Below are 20,976 nucleotides of genomic sequence, written 5' to 3' on the forward strand. Positions count from 1 at the left end.
AGAGGAGATCGCTCTTCAGGCCGTTAAGTGGAAGCACATTAGCGAGAGCTTCAGAGAACATCTTTCCGTGGAGAGAAACACTGAGTGCTCCTTTCCGCTTTAAAGCATATAAATAGATCTCTTGTTTCACAGATCATGGAGTATATCGACTGCGCTCGGAGGAGTGGAGGTTCAGGATTTGGGTTGATTAGCTTCCGCACAAATTCATGCTAATGAGGGAACGCCAGACTGAGCTGCAGCCCGTCCTGGTCACTGTGCACAGGAAGTGCACTGGGTTTCTTCACGGAAGATCCGCGCTGAAACGTCTCGTTAATTCTAGCCAGACGTCAGTCATCTGGATAAATGCGCGTGCTCTTCTTCAGAAGGGATAATAATGGAGCACTGACACCACCATGTTCTAGCAGTACAATGGCAAATAATAATTTAAAAAATCTCCGCTGAGAAGCAGGAGATGATCATGAACGCATATGAGGAAGTCAAGACCATAATCATGGCAAAGTCTAATGCTACATTCACAGCAAACGTGTTGCTAATATTCACAACGTTTTTGCAACGTTGTTGGTATGAACGCTGCTTAACTCCGCCCCCGCTGCGAGACACAAGCATCGCAAAGATATCAGACAAGTTAAATGCGTCAGTGTTGGGAAAATGTATCGGCAAATTTTCAGTACTTCCATCACCCAAATCAATCAGATTATATTTATTTAAATGTATCTGCTGGCAGTAGTATACGAATAGATATAGAAGCTCTCGTAAATAAATGATTCCTTGTCGGCAGAATCGATAGCGCCCGTACAGGAAGTCATGATGATGTGAGAATGGATCTTGGCGATCTGGAAGAACTCTCTCCCTGTAAAATTAATATAACTAATATCGCTCCTTCATCAATGAAGAAGGGAGCTGCCTTTTTTGTCCGGTGGGAGTGGCCAGCTGTCCAGTGAATTTCAGTAAGCCTGCGCTGGAGCAGGTTAACATTTTTGGATGTGTTGCTATGGTTATTTATCTAAGCTTGCTTCGTGGAACCGAAAAGCCTGACCTACGTCATCTTGTCCTGAACATTATCCGGCTAACTCAGTAAGCCAGCTACCAGAAACAGGGCCCTGGGGTCCCTCAGGGCTCCGTCCTGGGTCCTCTCCTCTTCTCTCTGTACACCAACTCTCTCGGCTCTGTCATTCGCTCACATGGCTTTTCCTACCAGCTATGCCGATGACACCCAACTGATCCTCTGGTTTCAACAATCTGAAACACAGCTAGCAGCACAAATCTCTGCCTGTCGACTGACATCTCTCAGTGGATGTCCACACACCTCCTGAACAGTAACCCTGACAAGACTGAACTACCTTTCCTTCCAGGAAGATGCTCTCCCACCGACGACCTCACTGTCACCTTCAACAACTCACTGTTGACCCCGACTGCCAGGAACCTCGTGTGACACTCGACAGCCAACATCACTGCTTCAGCCAATCAGCTTGTAGCTCCGTCACTGCGAGCTAAACACTCAACAAAGTCACGACTGTTTGCTGTCCTGCTCCTCAGTGGTGGAATGAGCTCCCCACTGACAGCAGGACAGCAGGAAGTCTCTACATCTTCCACCGTGAACTAAAAACACATCTTTTTCCACTACACCTGGAATAAAGAAAGTAACACTTTAGTAGCACTTAAATGTCTCTTACTGACAGCACTTTGTAGTTTAACTTTATTGAAGAAATTGTACTTTCTTGATTCTTGTTGTTCTGAGGTTGTACTCATGGTGGATACACTTATTGTAAGTCACTTTGGGTAAAAGCCTCAGCTAAATGAAATGTATTGTAATGTAAAGTAATGTAAAGTAATGTGATGTAAAGTAAAGTAATGTGATGTAAAGTAATGTAAAGTAATGTGATGTAAAGTAATGTAAAGTAATGTGATGTAAAGTAATGTAAAGTAATGTGATGTAAAGTAAAGTAATGTGATGTAATGTGATGTGATGTAAAGTAAAGTGATGTAATGTAATGTAAAGTAATGTGATGTAAAGTAATGTAAAGTAATGTGATGTAAAGTAAAGTAATGTGATGTAAAGTAAAGTAAAGTAATGTGATGTAAAGTAATGTAAAGTAATGTGATGTAAAGTAATGTAAAGTAATGTGATGTAAAGTAAAGTAATGTGATGTAATGTGATGTGATGTAAAGTAAAGTGATGTAATGTAATGTGATGTAATGTAATGTGATGTAATGTGATGTGATGTAAAGTGAAGTGATGTAATGTAATGTGATGTAATGTGATGTGGAGGCTGAGTTTCCTGAGAGACGCTGTTTAAAGGTTCTCTGTGATTCAGACTTGAGCTCCGGACGAGGGAAGAAACACAGAAATAAGAAGCGCTGTCCGTGAGGCCGGCGCCACAAGAGGCCCGACAACAACTACAAAAAAGAATCCACTTCCCATGAGCGCCGGCGAGCGTCGTGGCCCCTCCCCCATTCAGGAAGAGAGAGCTCCTTTATCATCGCGCCGTCCATCACACAAATAAAAAAGCTCAGCGCTGCTCCGGCCTGTCGGGATGATGTCATCGTAAACACACACAGGGTGATGGATGCCTTCGCCATGAATCATGGGGTGGTGGGGGGTCCCTCAAGCATCGGCTTAACCTGCTGACCTTCACCAGAAAGTGGCCCCTCTTCCTCCCCCGCCTCTTCCTCCCTCTCTCCCCCCTCTCTCTCCCTGTCCATCTCGTCTGCTTCGTCTTCTTCTTCTTCTGCTTCTTCTTCTTCTTCGTCTTCTTCTGCTAGTTCGGCTTGTTCTTCTTCTTCTTCTTCTTCCACACATCACTCTCGAACAAAGCCACACTCACACAGAGCCTGTGAGAATACCTCCTCTTCCTCTTCCTCCTCCTCCTCTTCCTCTTCCTCTTCCTCCTCTGCAGACATCCCTGAATGTCGCTGCCATCGAGGGACTAAAAGGCTGAGATATTATTTCACCCATAAAAACAGGAAATGTGAGAAGGAAAGAGGAAATAATATTTCCTCACATTCCAGGAGGATGATGAGGTTCCTTCATCTGCTGTATGATTATATATTATATATCATTAATGAACCACTCAATAGCAGGACAAATGTTTAGTAAAATTAGTTAAAGAACTGATTATGATGCGATGGATACGGTTTAGTGATTTTTGGGATTCTTGCTAATAGTTCGAGAAGAAGATCGATTGATTAGCTTAGCTTAGCATAACGACTGGGAACGGTAGGAAACAGCTAGCCTGCCTCGGTCCAAACAACAAAATCTTTCCGTCGTAAATGTTATGCGCCTCAGGCTTTTATTGTGAAAGGTGAGAGCCTTAGAAGAGCCAGAGGCTGTCATAAAGGATCTGGTCTGCCCGCCTTTGTCGCGGTTGAAAGGAGCAATAAAGTTGTGTTGCAGTTGGTTATGATCACGCGATGCTTTCCTTTATTTATGGCGCCAAATGTCAGAGAAATGTTTCCTTCTGTTTTGCTGCTTTATATGAATGTTCTTATTATTTTACTGCATATATCTCACATCTCATATCCACTGTTCATACTGTCTATATTGTTATACTACTTACACTGTTGTGTTTCTTTTTTTAATTATGAATTCTTATGAATTATTTATCCTGTTATTTATTGAGCACATTACACTTTTACTGCTTCTTTTTGCACTTCTGGTCAGATGTAAAACAGCATTTCTTTGCCCTCGTACTTGATACATAAATCTGAATATGAGCGAAAAGTATTTACGTCAAAAAACTAAAGTTCGTTCAAATATATTCACAATTATTCGCCCTCGAGGCGTCAGAGCGGCCGTCCACGAACTAATGAGTGACCAGGTCTTCTTCTTCTTCTGTGGACGCAATGTCCGTAGCTCAGACGCACGCTGGCATTAATATCCATGTTTCATAAACCTGCGTCCCGCCAAGCCAGAGACACATTCCTCGCATGGAGAACACCCGGCTTCAAGAAGGAGAACATGCATCTTCGTGTTCGGTCAAATACAAAAGCAGAAAACACAATTAGCAGCCGGAGAGGATTCATCCGTCCAGCTGCAGAATTAATTCTTCTTTTTCTCCCCCGAGAAACCAGGAGGAGCGAGACGTGGAGCTAATGAAGTAACCAGTCTGTTCCTGAAATGTGGCGCCGTGACGATAAGGCCGCCGCCCGCCGCCAACCTCGTGTGTGACAACTAATTATAAGTCCTGCATATTGTACATAATGTCAGGCAGTAATGCTGTTTGATCAGGAGCCGTCTGCCGGCTCGCTGGAGGCCGGACTCCAGAGAGACGCAGGCTCATCCAGGAAATGTGTTTACAACTATATTTATACATATATATATATATATATATATATATATATATATATATATATATATATATATATAAATACTATAATATGTATTCCTCTTTGCACTGAAGAAGACGGCCGTGTCGAAACATTGGTTCATTATTAAATATATTATGGTTCAAATATGATGTTTTCTGTGACAAAAGAGGAACAACGTCGCGCTCTGAATTCTGGTCCAGCAAATATAATACAGGAAGAACTTATATATGATTTCATTTAATGAATATGATATCATTCTAATGATTGTACCGAAAGTCCTTCCTTCCCGGTGCTGTCAGGCTGCACAACAAGCTGAGCTCACAGTAGACCACTAACACTGAGAACACTTTAACACTTTAATTACGTTCATCATCTGGTGCAATACATATGACATTATAATACTTTTCATATACTGTTTATTTTCTGTGTCTCTTGTGAGCACTGCTGCTGTAATCCTGCAGTTCCCCCACTGCGGGACTAATAAAGGATTATCTTATCTTATTGATTTTCACGCGTGTTTCCTTTCTTTTGTCTTTATTTGCACGTTTGGTATAAAGCCGTGCATAAAGGGAGCAATGCAAATAATATTCCGTTGTTTTGTTGGGTGTTGATATTTGTTTCATTGATTACGTTTCATTTCCTTCATGTTTGGCTGAACCGCATCGTGTTGTGATGTCAATGTTTAGATGTGCAGTCGCAGCAGAAACGCTCACCGACGAGTCGATCTGTCAAAATGCAAACGCATGACTGATGAAAGCGACGAGGTCGTGAATAAACACTCACACACTCACACACTGCTGCAAACACACAAACAACAGATGGATGAAACATGACTTTCAACGAGCCTTTGTCTCCATGGACACGCCCACTTTCTGTCTTTACATCTCGCAGACTCTTTCACAGCCAACGTCATCTTAAATATCAAATATGAGTTTCCATGTTCTGAACAAAAGAGACGAGTTATCAGCAGCTTCATGTTCGGTTGTCAGAATCGACTCAAGTTCTACAGAATCACGACCGTTTTATAGCAACGGGGGGTTGTATAGAAGTTAAAGCTGCATTCTCTCCTGGCCACCAGGGGTGACCCCTCTGGTTGTATAGAAGTCTATGCTTCATGTGTTAAAGCTGCATTCTCTCTCCTGACCACCAGGGGGCGACTCCTCTGGTTGTATAGAAGTCTATGCTTCATGTGTTAAAGCTGCATTCTCTCTCCTGACCACCAGGGGGTGACTCCTCTGGTTGTATAGAAGTCTATGCTTCATGTGTTAAAGCTGCATTCTCTCTCATGACCACCAGGAGTGACTCCTCTGGTTGTATAGAAGTCTATGCTTCATGTGTTGAAGCTGCATTCTCTCTCCTGACCACCAGGGGGTAACTCCTCTGGTTGTATAGAAGTCTATGTGTTAAAGCTGCATGAGTAATTTCTGGTAACAATGAAAAAGTCGAAAGTTGTAATTAAACTGGTTTTATGCTTAAAACTAAATCAAAATAGAATTGAAGGTTATATAAATCGTAAAGTAAAAAAGAGGTAAATAGGATGTTTTCATTGAAATATAGACGACATACAAAAACATGTTGCTCTGAGTGGTGATTTTTTAAATAATGTAAATGTGAATATCCATTTAAAAGTCACAGAACAGGTATGTTACAGCAGAAGTGATTGCAGAGGTCACCACTGGGAACAATGAGCCCCTGTGATGTAAAGTGTTGCACGGTGTATGATTCAGTGTGTGCTAACAGCCTGTATGTGGCCGCCCACTCAGCCTGCTGCTGCCTCCCACTCGCTGTACTTCCACATTACGGCTGACAGGTGAGAGCAGACGGTTTCTCCATGAGCGCCCAACCAGCACCGTGGATTACTCCTTCTCTTCCACCAACACTCGGCGAGCTGCACGCTCCCACGCACAGAGAAGGACGCAGGTAATGCAGATGAATGTGCACACCGACGTGGTGTTGAAGCAGCCTGTCTGTTTCCATTCAAAACAAACACACAATCCTGATTGTTTTGAAAACAAGATGAAAATGACAACAAACTCCAGAACAAATACCCTCTGGTTGTATAGAAGTCTATGTTCCATGTGTTAAAGCTGCATTCTCTCTACTGACCACCGGGGGGCGACTCCACTGGTTGTATAGAAGTATATGCTTCATGTGGGGGCGACCACCAGGGGGCGACTCCTTTGGTTGTATAGAAGTCTATGTTTCATGTGTTAAAGCTGCATTCTCTCTCCTGACCACCAGGGGGCGACTCCTCTGGTTGTATAGAAGTCTGTCTTGATCATGTTCTGTTTCATGTTCATGGATTGTGCAGGTGTAGAACGTAGAGCCTTGTGGTGCGTTCAGGTGCAACACGAGGCAACATATCTGTGGGATCTCTGTGTTCATTTGTCTTTGTCTTCATCAGGCTTGTGTTTCTTTCCTTCTCTCAAATTAGTATTTTGTATTTGCAGCCGGACCGATAACAATATAAATATATCAGCAGATGTTCCAGTCAAACACTAACAAACATGAACACCAATGTTATTGGCTGATAAATGCGTCTGGTAACAACCCGCTCTGCCCTTGTGTATTATGTGAATATATATGTGTAATTATACATCCAGACAAACTAAATATCTCTTTTCCTGGCAGCAGCCAACACAATAACCTTCTTCAGCGCTAAATAAAAAACATTGTGTTGGACTTCGCTCTGGACCCGCCTCCTCCGGTCTCAGATTAAACCTCCGCTCTGAAAGACCGCATCAATAATTAAATCTCCGGCCAAATTGCGGCACAGAAATTAATGAGGAGTGTGAATGAACTCAGCCGTGAGTCATGAGGCTCAGAGGAGAGGAGCTGATAGTGTGGGCGGATATCAGGGGTCTGGACCTCTGACAGGGTCTGGATCTCTGAGAGTCTCTGAACCTCTGAGAGGGTCTGGACCTCTGAGAGGGTCTGGACCTCTGACAGGGTCTGGACCTCTGAGAGGGTCTGGATCTCTGAGAGTCTCTGAACCTCTGAGAGGGTCTGGACCTCTGAGAGGGTCTGGACCTCTGACAGGGTCTGGACCTCTGAGAGGGTCTGGATCTCTGAGAGGGTCTGCACCTCTGAGAGGGTCTGGACCTCTGACAGGGTCTGGATCTCTGAGAGGGTCTGCACCTCTGAGAGGGTCTGGACCTCTGACAGGGTCTGGACCTCTGAGAGGGTCTTGACCTCTGAGAGGGTCTGAACCACTGACAGGGTCTGGACCTCTGAGAGGGTCTTGACCTCTGAGAGGGTCTGGACCTCTGAGAGGGTCTGAAACTTTGACAGGGTCTGGATCTGGACCTCTGACAGGGTCTGGACCTCTGAGAGGATCTGAACCTCGGACAGGGTTGACCTCAACTGGCCTTTCACCCATTCATCTGTAAGCTATGTGCACAACGTGGAAATCATGAAGATACATGGGTGTGGAAAAGATCTAGCTCCTCCGGTCCCAGAAGAGCTCCACTAATCTGACGGAAACACAAAACACCTGCCATAACTCCCTCATAACAGACCCTCATAATAGACCCCATAACAGACCCCCACGAGGGAGTTTGAACAAGGCATTTCTTGTTTGAAGGAACAAACAGTGACACTTGACCTCAGCTCGTCTCGGCCGACCATCAGCCTACAGGGGACCATCAGCCAACAGGGGACCATCAACCAACGGGGGACCATCAACCAACAGGGGGCCATCGTTCAACAGGGGACCATCAGCCAACAGGGGACCATCAGCCAACAGGGGGCCATCAGCCAACAGGGGACCATCAACCAACGGGGGACCATCGACCTACAAGGGACCATCGACCTACAGGGGACCATCAACCAACAGGGGACCATCAACCAACAGGGGACCATCAGCCTGCAGGGGACCATCAGCCAACAAGGGACCATCAGCCAACAGGAGACCATCAGCCTACATGGGACCAGCTGCTGGCCCCCCTGCTGGTTCTGCTTCTCCAATACACGCATTACATGATTTTGTGTGCGTGTGTGTGTGTGTGTGTGTGTGTGTGTGTGTGTGTGTGTGTGTGTGTGTGTGTGTGCGTGTGTGTGTGTGTGTGTTTGTTTGGAGGGTTTCTGACAAAACAAGTTTTTCCTCATGTTTTGTGTTCTTTCCAGCTAAAAGTCCAGTTTTAAAATAAGCGTCTCCACAGGAACCTCTGAGTCACTGCTAAATGCTTCAGGTGACAGAACATGACTAGAGAACATGACTAGAGAACAGGACTAGAGAACATGACTAGAGAACAGGACTAGAGAACATGACTAGAGAACAGGACTAGAGAACAGGACTAGAGAACATGATTAGAGAACATGATTAGAGAACAGGACTAGAGAACAGGACTAGAGAACAGGACTAGAGAACATGATTAGAGAACAGGACTAGAGAACATGACTAGAGAACAGGACTAGAGAACAGGACTAGAGAACATGACTAGAGAACATAACTAGAGAACAGTACTAGAGAACAGGACTAGAGAACAGGACTAGAGAACATTATTAGAGAACAGGACTAGAGAACATAACTAGAGAACAGGACTAGAGAACAGGACTAGAGAACATGATTAGAGAACATGACTAGAGAACAGTACTAGAGAACAGGACTAGAGAACAGGACTAGAGAACAGGACTAGAGAACATGATTAGAGAACATGATTAGAGAACAGGACTAGAGAACAGGACTAGAGAACATAACTAGAGAACAGGACTAGATAACATGACTAGAGAACATGACTAGAGAACAGTACTAGAGAACATAACTAGAGAACAGGACTAGAGAACATGATTAGAGAACAGGACTAGAGAACATAACTAGAGAACAGGACTAGAGAACAGGATTAGAGAACAGGACTAGAGAACATGACTAGAGAACAGGACTAGAGAACATGATTAGAGAACATGATTAGAGAACAGGACTAGAGAACATGACTAGAGAACATGACTAGAGAACAGGACTAGAGAACAGGACTAGAGAACATGATTAGAGAACATGATTAGAGAACATGACTAGAGAACAGGACTAGAGAACAGGATTAGAGAACAGGACTAGAGAACATGACTAGAGAACAGGACTAGAGAACATGATTAGAGAACATGATTAGAGAACAGGACTAGAGAACATGACTAGAGAACATGATTAGAGAACAGGATTAGATAACAGGACTAGAGAACAGGACTAGAGAACATGACTAGAGAACAGTACTAGAGAACAGGACTAGAGAACAGGACTAGAGAGCATGATTAGAGAACAGGACTAGAGAACATGACTAGAGAACAGGACTAGAGAACATAACTAGAGAACAGGACTAGAGAACAGGACTAGAGAACATGACTAGAGAACATAACTAGAGAACAGTACTAGAGAACAGGACTAGAGAACAGGACTAGAGAACATGATTAGAGAACAGGACTAGAGAACAGGACTAGAGAACAGGACTAGAGAACATGATTAGAGAACAGGACTAGAGAACATAACTAGAGAACAGGACTAGAGAACAGGACTAGAGAACATGATTAGAGAACAGGACTAGAGAACAGGACTAGAGAACATGATTAGAGAACAGGACTAGAGAACATAACTAGAGAACAGGACTAGAGAACAGGACCAGAGAACAGGACTAGAGAACAGGACTAGAGAACAGGACCAGAGAACATGACTAGAGAACAGGACTAGAGAACAGGACCAGAGAACATGATTAGAGAACATGACCAGAGAACAGGACTAGAGAACATGACTAGAGAACATGACTAGAGAACATGACTAGAGAACATGACCAGAGAACAGGACTAGAGAACATGACTAGAGAACATGACTAGAGAACATGACTAGAGAACATGATTAGAGAACAGGATTAGATAACAGGACTAGAGAACATGACTAGAGAACATAACTAGAGAACAGTACTAGAGAGCAGGACTAGAGAACAGGACTAGAGAACATGATTAGAGAACAGGACTAGAGAACATAACTAGAGAACATAACTAGAGAACAGTACTAGAGAGCAGGACTAGAGAACAGGACTAGAGAACATGATTAGAGAACAGGACTAGAGAACATAACTAGAGAACAGGACTAGAGAACATAACTAGAGAACAGGACTAGATAACATGACTAGAGAACATGACTAGAGAACAGTACTAGAGAACATAACTAGAGAACAGGACTAGAGAACATGATTAGAGAACAGGACTAGAGAACATAACTAGAGAACAGGACTAGAGAACAGGATTAGAGAACAGGACTAGAGAACATGACTAGAGAACAGGACCAGAGAACATGATTAGAGAACATGATTAGAGAACAGGACTAGAGAACATGACTAGAGAACAGGATTAGAGAACAGGACTAGAGAACAGGACTAGAGAACAGGATTATAGAACAGGACTAGAGAACAGGACTAGAGAACATGATTAGAGAACAGGACTAGAGAACATGACTAGAGAACAGGACTAGAGAACAGGACTAGAGAACATGACTAGAGAACATAACTAGAGAACAGTACTAGAGAACAGGACTAGATAACAGGACTAGAGAACATGATTAGAGAACAGGACTAGAGAACATAACTAGAGAACAGGACTAGAGAACATAACTAGAGAACAGGACTAGAGAACATGATTAGAGAACATGATTAGAGAACAGGACTAGAGAACATGACTAGAGAACATGACTAGAGAACAGGACTAGAGAACAGGACTAGAGAACATGATTAGAGAACATGATTAGAGAACATGACTAGAGAACAGGACTAGAGAACAGGATTAGAGAACAGGACTAGAGAACATGACTAGAGAACAGGACTAGAGAACATGATTAGAGAACATGATTAGAGAACAGGACTAGAGAACATGACTAGAGAACATGATTAGAGAACAGGATTAGATAACAGGACTAGAGAACAGGACTAGAGAACATGACTAGAGAACAGTACTAGAGAACAGGACTAGAGAACAGGACTAGAGAACATGATTAGAGAACAGGACTAGAGAACATGACTAGAGAACAGGACTAGAGAACATGACTAGAGAACATAACTAGAGAACAGGACTAGAGAGCAGGACTAGAGAACAGGACTAGAGAACATGATTAGAGAACAGGACTAGAGAACATAACTAGAGAACAGGACTAGAGAACATAACTAGAGAACAGGACTAGATAACATGACTAGAGAACATGACTAGAGAACAGTACTAGAGAACATAACTAGAGAACAGGACTAGAGAACATGATTAGAGAACAGGACTAGAGAACATAACTAGAGAACAGGACTAGAGAACAGGATTAGAGAACAGGACTAGAGAACATGACTAGAGAACAGGACTAGAGAACATGATTAGAGAACATGATTAGAGAACAGGACTAGAGAACATGACTAGAGAACAGGATTAGAGAACAGGACTAGAGAACAGGACTAGAGAACAGGATTAGAGAACAGGACTAGAGAACAGGACTAGAGAACATGATTAAAGAACAGGACTAGAGAACATGACTAGAGAACAGGACTAGAGAACAGGACTAGAGAACATGACTAGAGAACATAACTAGAGAACAGGACTAGATAACAGGACTAGAGAACATGATTAGAGAACAGGACTAGAGAACATAACTAGAGAACAGGACTAGAGAACATAACTAGAGAACAGGACTAGATAACATGACTAGAGAACATGACTAGAGAACAGTACTAGAGAACATAACTAGAGAACAGGACTAGAGAACATGATTAGAGAACAGGACTAGAGAACATAACTAGAGAACAGGACTAGAGAACATAACTAGAGAACAGGACTAGAGAACAGGACTAGAGAACATGACTAGAGAACATAACTAGAGAACAGTACTAGAGAACAGGACTAGAGAACAGGACTAGAGAACATGATTAGAGAACAGGACTAGAGAACAGGACTAGAGAACAGGACTAGAGAACATGATTAGAGAACAGGACTAGAGAACAGGACTAGAGAACATGATTAGAGAACAGGACTAGAGAACATAACTAGAGAACAGGACTAGAGAACAGGACCAGAGAACAGGACTAGAGAACAGGACTAGAGAACAGGACCAGAGAACATGACTAGAGAACAGGACTAGAGAACAGGACTAGATTACATGACTAGAGAACAGGACTAGATAACATGACTAGAGAACAGGACTAGAGAACATGACTAGAGAACAGGACTAGAGAACAGGAACGCAGCGCTGCAGAGTCACCGGGTGACGCCTGAACGCAGCGCTGCAGAGTCACCGGGTGACGCCTGAACGCAGCGCTGCAGTCATTGGCCCAGAGGACCTGGACTCTTCCTTGGAGCCAAAAGCACACGATGTAGAAGCTGTTTGTGTTAAAAAGAAGATATGAGGACTTGAGTTATGAATCCAACACTTGATTCCTTCCTGTCGTCTCCTCTTCGTCATGTGAGGATGGTTGTTGTCCTTTTTGTCTCTGCTTCCTTCCTTCCTTCCTTTCCTTGCTGTCATCCTTCCTTCACTCTCCCTCCCACCTCTCCTTGTCATTCTCCCTGATTGCCTGCGGTCTCCTTCCTCTACGCTCCCCTGCTCACTAATGGCCGAGGCAGGTTTTCTCTCCAGGTGCTGAGTCTTAAAGAGCCGAGGGGCCCGAGGGGCTCGAGGGGCCCGACACGGTCCGGCCTCAGAACCCTCCACTGCCCAAAGACTGCAAAGCTGGCAGGCCAACATTTGTCTGCCTCACACACACACACACACACACACACACCTACAAACACCTACACACACACACGCACACACACACACACGCTTCCCACCAGCTTCCTAAGAAAGAAAGAGCATGTGGGAGGACTGCAGTCACTGAAACCAGCGCACAAAACACACACCTACATGTGTGTGTGTGTGTGTGTGTGTGTGTGTGTGTGTGTGTGTGTGTGTGTGTGTGTGTGTGTGTGGGAGACGTTGAAACCTCAGCAGAGAGTGTTGGGTGGGAGGAGGAGAGCTCTGTGTCTCTGAGTGTTCACTTCTCTTTGAACCAGATGTTCCAGATGTGCGATAAGAGAAATAAAAACTCTCAGTGTGAGATGAGGATGAAGAACGTTCTGTTCTCTAGTTATGTTCTCTATAACAATATGCATCAATATGTATCAATATATATCAATATACATCAATATGCATCAATATACATCAATATATATCAATATACATCAATATATATCAATATATATATATATATATATATATATATATATATATATATATATATCAATATACATCTATATATATATATATATATATATATATATATATATATATATATATATATATATATATATATATATATATATATCAATATGTATCAATATTCATCAATATACATCAATATGTCTGTTATTTCCAGAGCGAACGAACACACACAGCGAGGAGTGCAGCCCTTCATCTGCTCTGCTGGCACCCAGACGGTGTTTGTTTTGGCTTCAGGTGTGAGACGGATTGGTCTGAGCCGGCACTCTAATTTGGTGCTGTCATGGATAGCCCATTGGATAACACACACACACACACACACACACACACACACACACACACACACACACACACACACACACACCCTCTCTAGCTTCCCAGTGAACAGGAAAGCGGAGACTTTGACGGGGGGAGAGATGGTCTCATCCAGCGGAATGCGAAGAAATCATAAAAAATGATTTTGTATGTTTTCCATGAAACGAGGAAATATGGATGACCGTCTTTTCTAAACATAACTATGTTGTTTCCTGTGAAGATGGAAATTCATTCTGTGTGTGTGTGTGTGTGTGTGTGTGTGTGTGTGTGTGTGTGTGTGTGTGTGTGTGTGTGTGTGTGTGTGTGTGGTCCAGCAGGTGAATGGGGAGCAGAGAAAGCAGCTCTGTGATCAGCGAGTCGTTTCCAAAGCCTCAGCGTTCAGTTCAGGTGAAGCCGCTGGGCGTCTGAGGTCACCTTCACCCGCCCTCCAATGAGAACGCTGCCTCAGAGCTTCTGATCAGCGTTCACTCCAGAGAGCTCTGGGAGTTCATGAGCGACACCACCACTTGTAAATGACGTGCTGGAAAACCTTTTATGGCTCACAATATTCTTATAAACATCACAAGACTGCAGCAACATGTATAACATGCATCACATGTTTAAATATGTCCAATAAATGGCTCTTTAATGGACCCTCTGATAATCATTTTGGACTTTTCATGTAGAAATCATCTGAAAGCTGCAGTCTTGCGACGTTTTTAAGAATATTGTCAATATTGCCTCAGACGCCCAGCGGCTGTTATACATGTGATGCATGTGATGCATGTTATACATGTTATACATGTATAACATGTGATACATGTATAACATGTGATACATGTTATACATGTGATGCATGTTATACATGTGATACATGTTATACATGCGATGCATGTTATGCATGTGATGCATGTTATACATGCGATGCATGTTATGCATGTTATGCATGTGATGCATGTTATACATGTGATGCATGTGATGCATGTGATGCATGTGATGCATGTGATGCATGTGATGCATGTTATACATGTTATACATGTGATGCATGTGATGCATGTTATACATGTGATACATGTTATACATGCGATGCATGTTATGCATGTGATGCATGTTATACATGTGATGCATGTTATGCATGTTATACATGTTATGCATGTTATACATGTTATGCATGTTATGCATGTTATACATGTGATGCATGTTATGCATGTTATACATGTGATACATGTTATACATGCGATGCATGTTATGCATGTTATGCATGTTATGCATGTTATGCATGTGATGCATGTTATACATGTGATGCATGTTATACATGTTATACATGTTATGCATGTTATACATGTTATACATGCGATGCATGTTATGCATGTTATGCATGTGATGCATGTTATGCATGTTATACATGTTATGCATGTTATACATGTTATGCATGTTATACATGTTATACGTGTGATGCATGTGATGCATGTTATGCATGTTATACATGTTATACATGCGATGCATGTTATGCATGTTATGCATGTGATGCATGTTATACATGTGATGCATGTTATGCATGTTATACATGTTATGCATGTTACACATGTTATACATGTTATGCATGTTATACATGTTATACATGGTATGCATATTATACATGTGATGCATGTTATACATGTTATACATGTTATGCATGTTATACATGTGATGCATGTTATACATGTTATGCATGTGATGCATGTGATGCATGTGATGCATGTGATGCTGATGGTGGTAATTAGCCTCACAAGGAGGACGGAGCGTCAGGAGGGGACCCTCCCTCTCCTCCTCTCCTCCTCTCTTCTCCTCTCCTCCTCTCCTCTCCTCCTCTCTTCTCCTCTCCTCTCCTCCTCTCCTCTCTTCTCCTCTCCTCTCCTCTCCTCCTCCTCTCCTCTCCTCCTCTCCTCCTCTCCTCCTCTCTTCCTCTTCTCCTCTCCTCTTCTCCTCCTCTCCTCCTCTTCTCCTCTCCTCTCCTCCTCTCTTCTCCTCTCCTCTCCTCTCCTCCTCTCTTCTCCTCTCCTCTCCTCCTCTCCTCTCTTCTCCTCTCCTCTCCTCCTCTCCTCCTCCTCTCCTCTCCTCCTCTCCTCCTCTCTTCCTCTTCTCCTCTCCTCCTCTCCTCCTCTCCTCCTCTCCTCTCCTCCTCTCCTCCTCTCCTCTCCTCCCTGTGTAAATGTTCTCTATATATATTGAGCTCAGCCTCTCTGGCATCGTGGGCTCCCACCTTCATGACGTGAGTCCTCAGCACGAAGAGAGCGGCTTCATAGAACAACACGACAGCGATGAAAGCAAAATGAAAACACCCAAATGAGTCAACTCCTGTCCTCCAGAAGCAGACGGGCGCACAAAGGGCGGCTTGACGCGGCCGTGACACCCGGGTGGCAGCTGGGCGCCTCGTGCCACTCAGCCTGTGAAAGGCCACTTTGTGATGGACGTCTGGTGGTGAGCTCTTTGTCCCTGAGATAATAATGTCACTGATGCTGCACATTTCATACTTAACCTACTTTCGGTTACTTCAAAAAGATTCCACAATGGAGGCTCAATCAGGACGGAGTGTGTTCCCATTGACTGAAGCAGCAAATAGAGAAAAATGTATAAAAATACAGATGTTTAGTTGGGCTAAAACATGCAAAACCAAGAGAACAAGCCCAGAAGTCATGGACTCACAGCAGCGTCTATGACTGAAGATCACCTCTGATCTGTTTGTTTGAGCAATTTCATGAGCAACTATTTCATTTCTACCCAACTATATCCCTCCACTGCATCACCGTTGTGCATCTACTCAGCGAGATAACCGGTTCTCAAATAGCCGAGCTGCCTTTAACGCAGCACCAGGAAATTATCCTCAAACGTCTTTTGAAAAGAAAATGGAAAAGAAAACATTAACACTGACGGATTACAGCAACTTTCCTCTCCTGAAGATGTTCATGTTGCGTTGGCATCAACTTGTTGCTGGACGTTGGAAAGACGTGTCTCATAATACAAATACAGATGTGTCGCTAACGAGCTAAAACCAATAAAACAAACCGAGAGGTCACGACCTCGTCACGGAAAATAATCCACAGACTTTTTTTGAGCATTTCATGTCGAAACTATTTTCTTTTCTTTGCAGCAAACGACTTCAGACGCATCACCCGCCTGCATCCACTCAGCCAGCTCACCGCTTCTCAAATATCCCAGCTTCCATTAACGCAGCACCAGAGAATAATCTTCAAAGGTTTTCCTCTCCTGATGGTTTTCATGTTGGCTTTAACTTTTTTTGCGTTGACGTCGGAAAACAAATCTGTCTCGAAACACGAGGTGACAAAAATACAGATGTGGAGTTAACGAGCCGTGGTGCTTTCAAGTGCCACAGCCACAGTGGGTTCACCCAGTGATCAAAGACGTGCGTCAGCTATCCTCCATATTCATATTATTGTGCGCATTTTGATGCTTTGGCAACATTGTTTCATAAAAACTGTTCATGCACAATAAGCCACATTGAACTGCAGTGTGTTGTTACGGCTTTCCACTTCGGTCCCCTTCACTGACACTTCAAGTTTACTCACTTAAACCCAACCACGACGTCCACAACACACACAGCATGTCTTCTAATCTGCAGGGAGGAGGGAAGAGCGGAGATCCTGCAGAATGTTACATAAAGATGGCTGACAGTGATGCACTGGTTAGAGAGAGAGAGAGAGAGAGAGAGAGAGAGAGAGAGGGAGAGAGAGAGAGGGAGAGAGAGAGAGAGGGAGAGAGAGAGAGAGGGAGAGAGGGAGAGAGAGAGAGAGGGATTGTCATCTGTGAAGCCTGATGCAACCGAACAGCAACCTGTGTGCCCTCGAGCTAACACTGCCAGCTATACCCAAAGCTGCTTTACAGGGTCACAAAACACACACACGCACAGACACACACACACTCACACACAGACACAGACACACACACGCACAGACACACACACACACACACACACACACGTATCTATGTGGCACACACTCAACCCAATTATGTCCTCAGCAACATGGAGAGTAATAACATGGTATTCCTGTGGATCCTCTCTGTTTCTCCAGATGAATAAATACCACGTTAACGTTACCGCTGATTGGGGAAGTGTTCCTCAGTCTGTTCATGGTCACCAGAAGCTGCTTTCTGTGTTCCTCAGTCTGTTCATGGTCACCAGAAGCTGCTTTCTGTGTTCCTCAGTCTGTTCATGGTCATCAGAAGCTGCGTCCTGTGTTCCTCCCTCAGTCTGTTCATGGTCACCAGAAGCTGCTTTCTGTGTTCCTCAGTCTGTTCATGGTCACCAGAAGCTGCTTCCTGTGTTCCTCAGTCTGTTCATGGTCACCAGAAGCTGCGTCCTGTGTTCCTCAGTCTGTTCATGGTCACCAGAAGCTGCTTCCTGTGTTCCTCAGTCTGTTCATGGTCACCAGAAGCTGCTTCCTGTGTTCCTCAGTCTGTTCATGGTCACCAGAAGCTGCGTCCTGTGTTCCTCACAGACACTCATGGTCATGATGACTCTCGTTGGTTTGTGATGTTTTGAAGCCTCCAGTTCGGCGATTTGGTCGTCGCCTTCTTGGATTGCGACAGTCGCCATGTTGTTTTTGTTTTCCATCAACCAGTGAACAGGAAGTGACCGTATCTGGACTGAGGAGGAGCGACGCTGGTGTCTACCTGTCAATCACCTTGTAGCCCCGCCCTGTTTGTGGGATCCGCCCCCTCCCCCTGCCGCCCTGTTTGGGCTTTTTAGCATTTAGCATTTTCAAATGCTGCAGCTAGCACAAGGACACCAAGTGTGACGAGGGATCAATATATTTTTTTAGAAAAGAGGCCGAGAGACATATCCCTCACTTAATGGACACCCGGCAGCCAATGAGAATCGAGCATTCATCAAGGCAGCCAATGGTATAATATCTGTGGTAGGATATTTTTTGAAAACCTTCATCCTCAGCAGCGAGGAAGAGGAAGAGGAAGAGGAAGCGTTCCTACCTGGATCAGCGACATGTTCCCCAGGTCCAGTCTGAACAGGAAGTTCCTGCAACGACAAGAGAGACACAACGTGTTAACACAACAACACAAAGACACAACGTGTTAACACAACCACACAAAGACACAACGTGTTAACACAACCACACAAAGACACAACATGTTAACACAACAACACAAAGACACAACGTGTTAACACAACCACACAAAGACACAACATGTTAACACAACAACACAAAGACACAACGTGTTAACACAACAACACAAAGACACAACGTGTTAACACAACCACACAAAGACACAACGTGTTAACACAACCACACAAAGACACAACGTGTTAACACAACAACACAAAGACACAACGTGTTAACACAACAACACAAAGACACAACGTGTTAACACAACAACACAAAGACACAACGTGTTAACACAACCACACAAAGACACAATGTGTTAACACAACCACACAAAGACACAACGTGTTAACACAACAACACAAAGACACAACGTGTAAACACAACCACACAAAGACACAACGTGTAAACACAACCACACAAAGACACAACGTGTTAACACAACGACAACACAAAGACACAACGTGTTAACACAACAACACAAAGACACAACGTGTTAACACAACCACACAAAGACACAACGTGTTAACACAACAACACAAAGACACAACGTGTTAACACAACCACACAAAGACACAATGTGTTAACACAACCACACAAAGACACAACGTGTTAACACAACAACACAAAGACACAACGTGTAAACACAACCACACAAAGACACAACGTGTAAACACAACCACACAAAGACACAACGTGTTAACACAACGACAACACAAAGACACAACGTGTTAACACAACAACACAAAGACACAACGTGTTAACACAACCACACAAAGACACAACGTGTTAACACAACAACACAAAGACACAACGTGTAAACACAACCACACAAAGACACAACGTGTAAACACAACCACACAAAGACACAACGTGTTAACACAACGACACAAAGACACAACGTGTTAACACAACCACACAAAGACACAACGTGTAAACACAACCACACAAAGACACAACGTGTTAACACAACCACACAAAGACACAACGTGTTAACACAACGACAACACAAAGACACAACGTGTTAACACAACAACACAAAGACACAACGTGTAAACACAACCACACAAAGACACAACGTGTAAACACAACCACACAAAGACACAACGTGTTAACACAACGACAACACAAAGACACAACGTGTTAACACAACAACACAAAGACACAACGTGTTAACACAACCACACAAAGACACAAAGTGTTAACACAACCACACAAAGACACAACGTGTTAACACAACAACACAAAGACACAACGTGTTAATACAACCACACAAAGACACAACGTGTTAACACAACAACACAAAGACACAACGTGTTAACACAACGACAACACAAAGACACAACGTGTTAACACAACCACACAAAGACACAACGTGTAAACACAACCACACAAAGACACAACGTGTTAACACAACGACAACACAAAGACACAACGACAACACAAAGACACAATGTGTTAACACAACCACACAAAGACACAACCTGTTCACACAACCACACAAAGACACAACGTGTTAACACAACGACACAAAGACACAACGTGTTAACACAACAACAACACAAAGACACAACGTGTTAACACAACCACACAAAGACACAATGTGTTAACACAACGACAACACAAAGACACAACGTGTAAACACAACCACACAAAGACACAACGTGTTAACACAACGACAACACAAAGACACAACGTGTTAACACAACCACACAAAGACACAATGTGTTAACACAACGACAACACAAAGACACAACGTGTTAACACAACCACACAAAGACACAATGTGTTAACACAACCACACTAAGACACAACGTGTTAACACAACCACACAAAGACACAACGTGTTAACACAACGACACAAAGACACAATGTGTTAACACAACGACACAAAGACACAACGTGTTAACACAACCACACAAAGACACAACCTGTTAACACAACCACACAAAGACACAACTTGTTAACACAACGACACAAAGACACAATGTGTTAACACAACGACACAAAGACACAACGTGTTAACACAACCACACAAAGACACAA

At 43.5% G+C, this 20,976-nt stretch overlaps 1 protein-coding gene across 1 annotated transcript in view; it reads right to left on the minus strand.

The window, feature by feature from the left end:
• The window catches only part of sema5ba (sema domain, seven thrombospondin repeats (type 1 and type 1-like), transmembrane domain (TM) and short cytoplasmic domain, (semaphorin) 5Ba), a gene marked incomplete at both ends in the record, with an annotated part of 86,212 nt that overhangs the window by 45,703 nt on the left and 19,533 nt on the right, over window positions 1-20,976 (minus strand). The window contains one exon of the mRNA XM_079231688.1: window positions 18,800-18,845. Coding sequence (XP_079087814.1) covers window positions 18,800-18,845 — 46 coding nt within the window. The remainder of the gene's footprint in view (window positions 1-18,799; window positions 18,846-20,976) is intronic.

This window comes from Taurulus bubalis (assembly GCF_910589615.1).
Source record: "Taurulus bubalis genome assembly, chromosome: 1".
Classification (NCBI taxonomy): Eukaryota; Metazoa; Chordata; class Actinopteri; order Perciformes; family Cottidae; genus Taurulus; species Taurulus bubalis.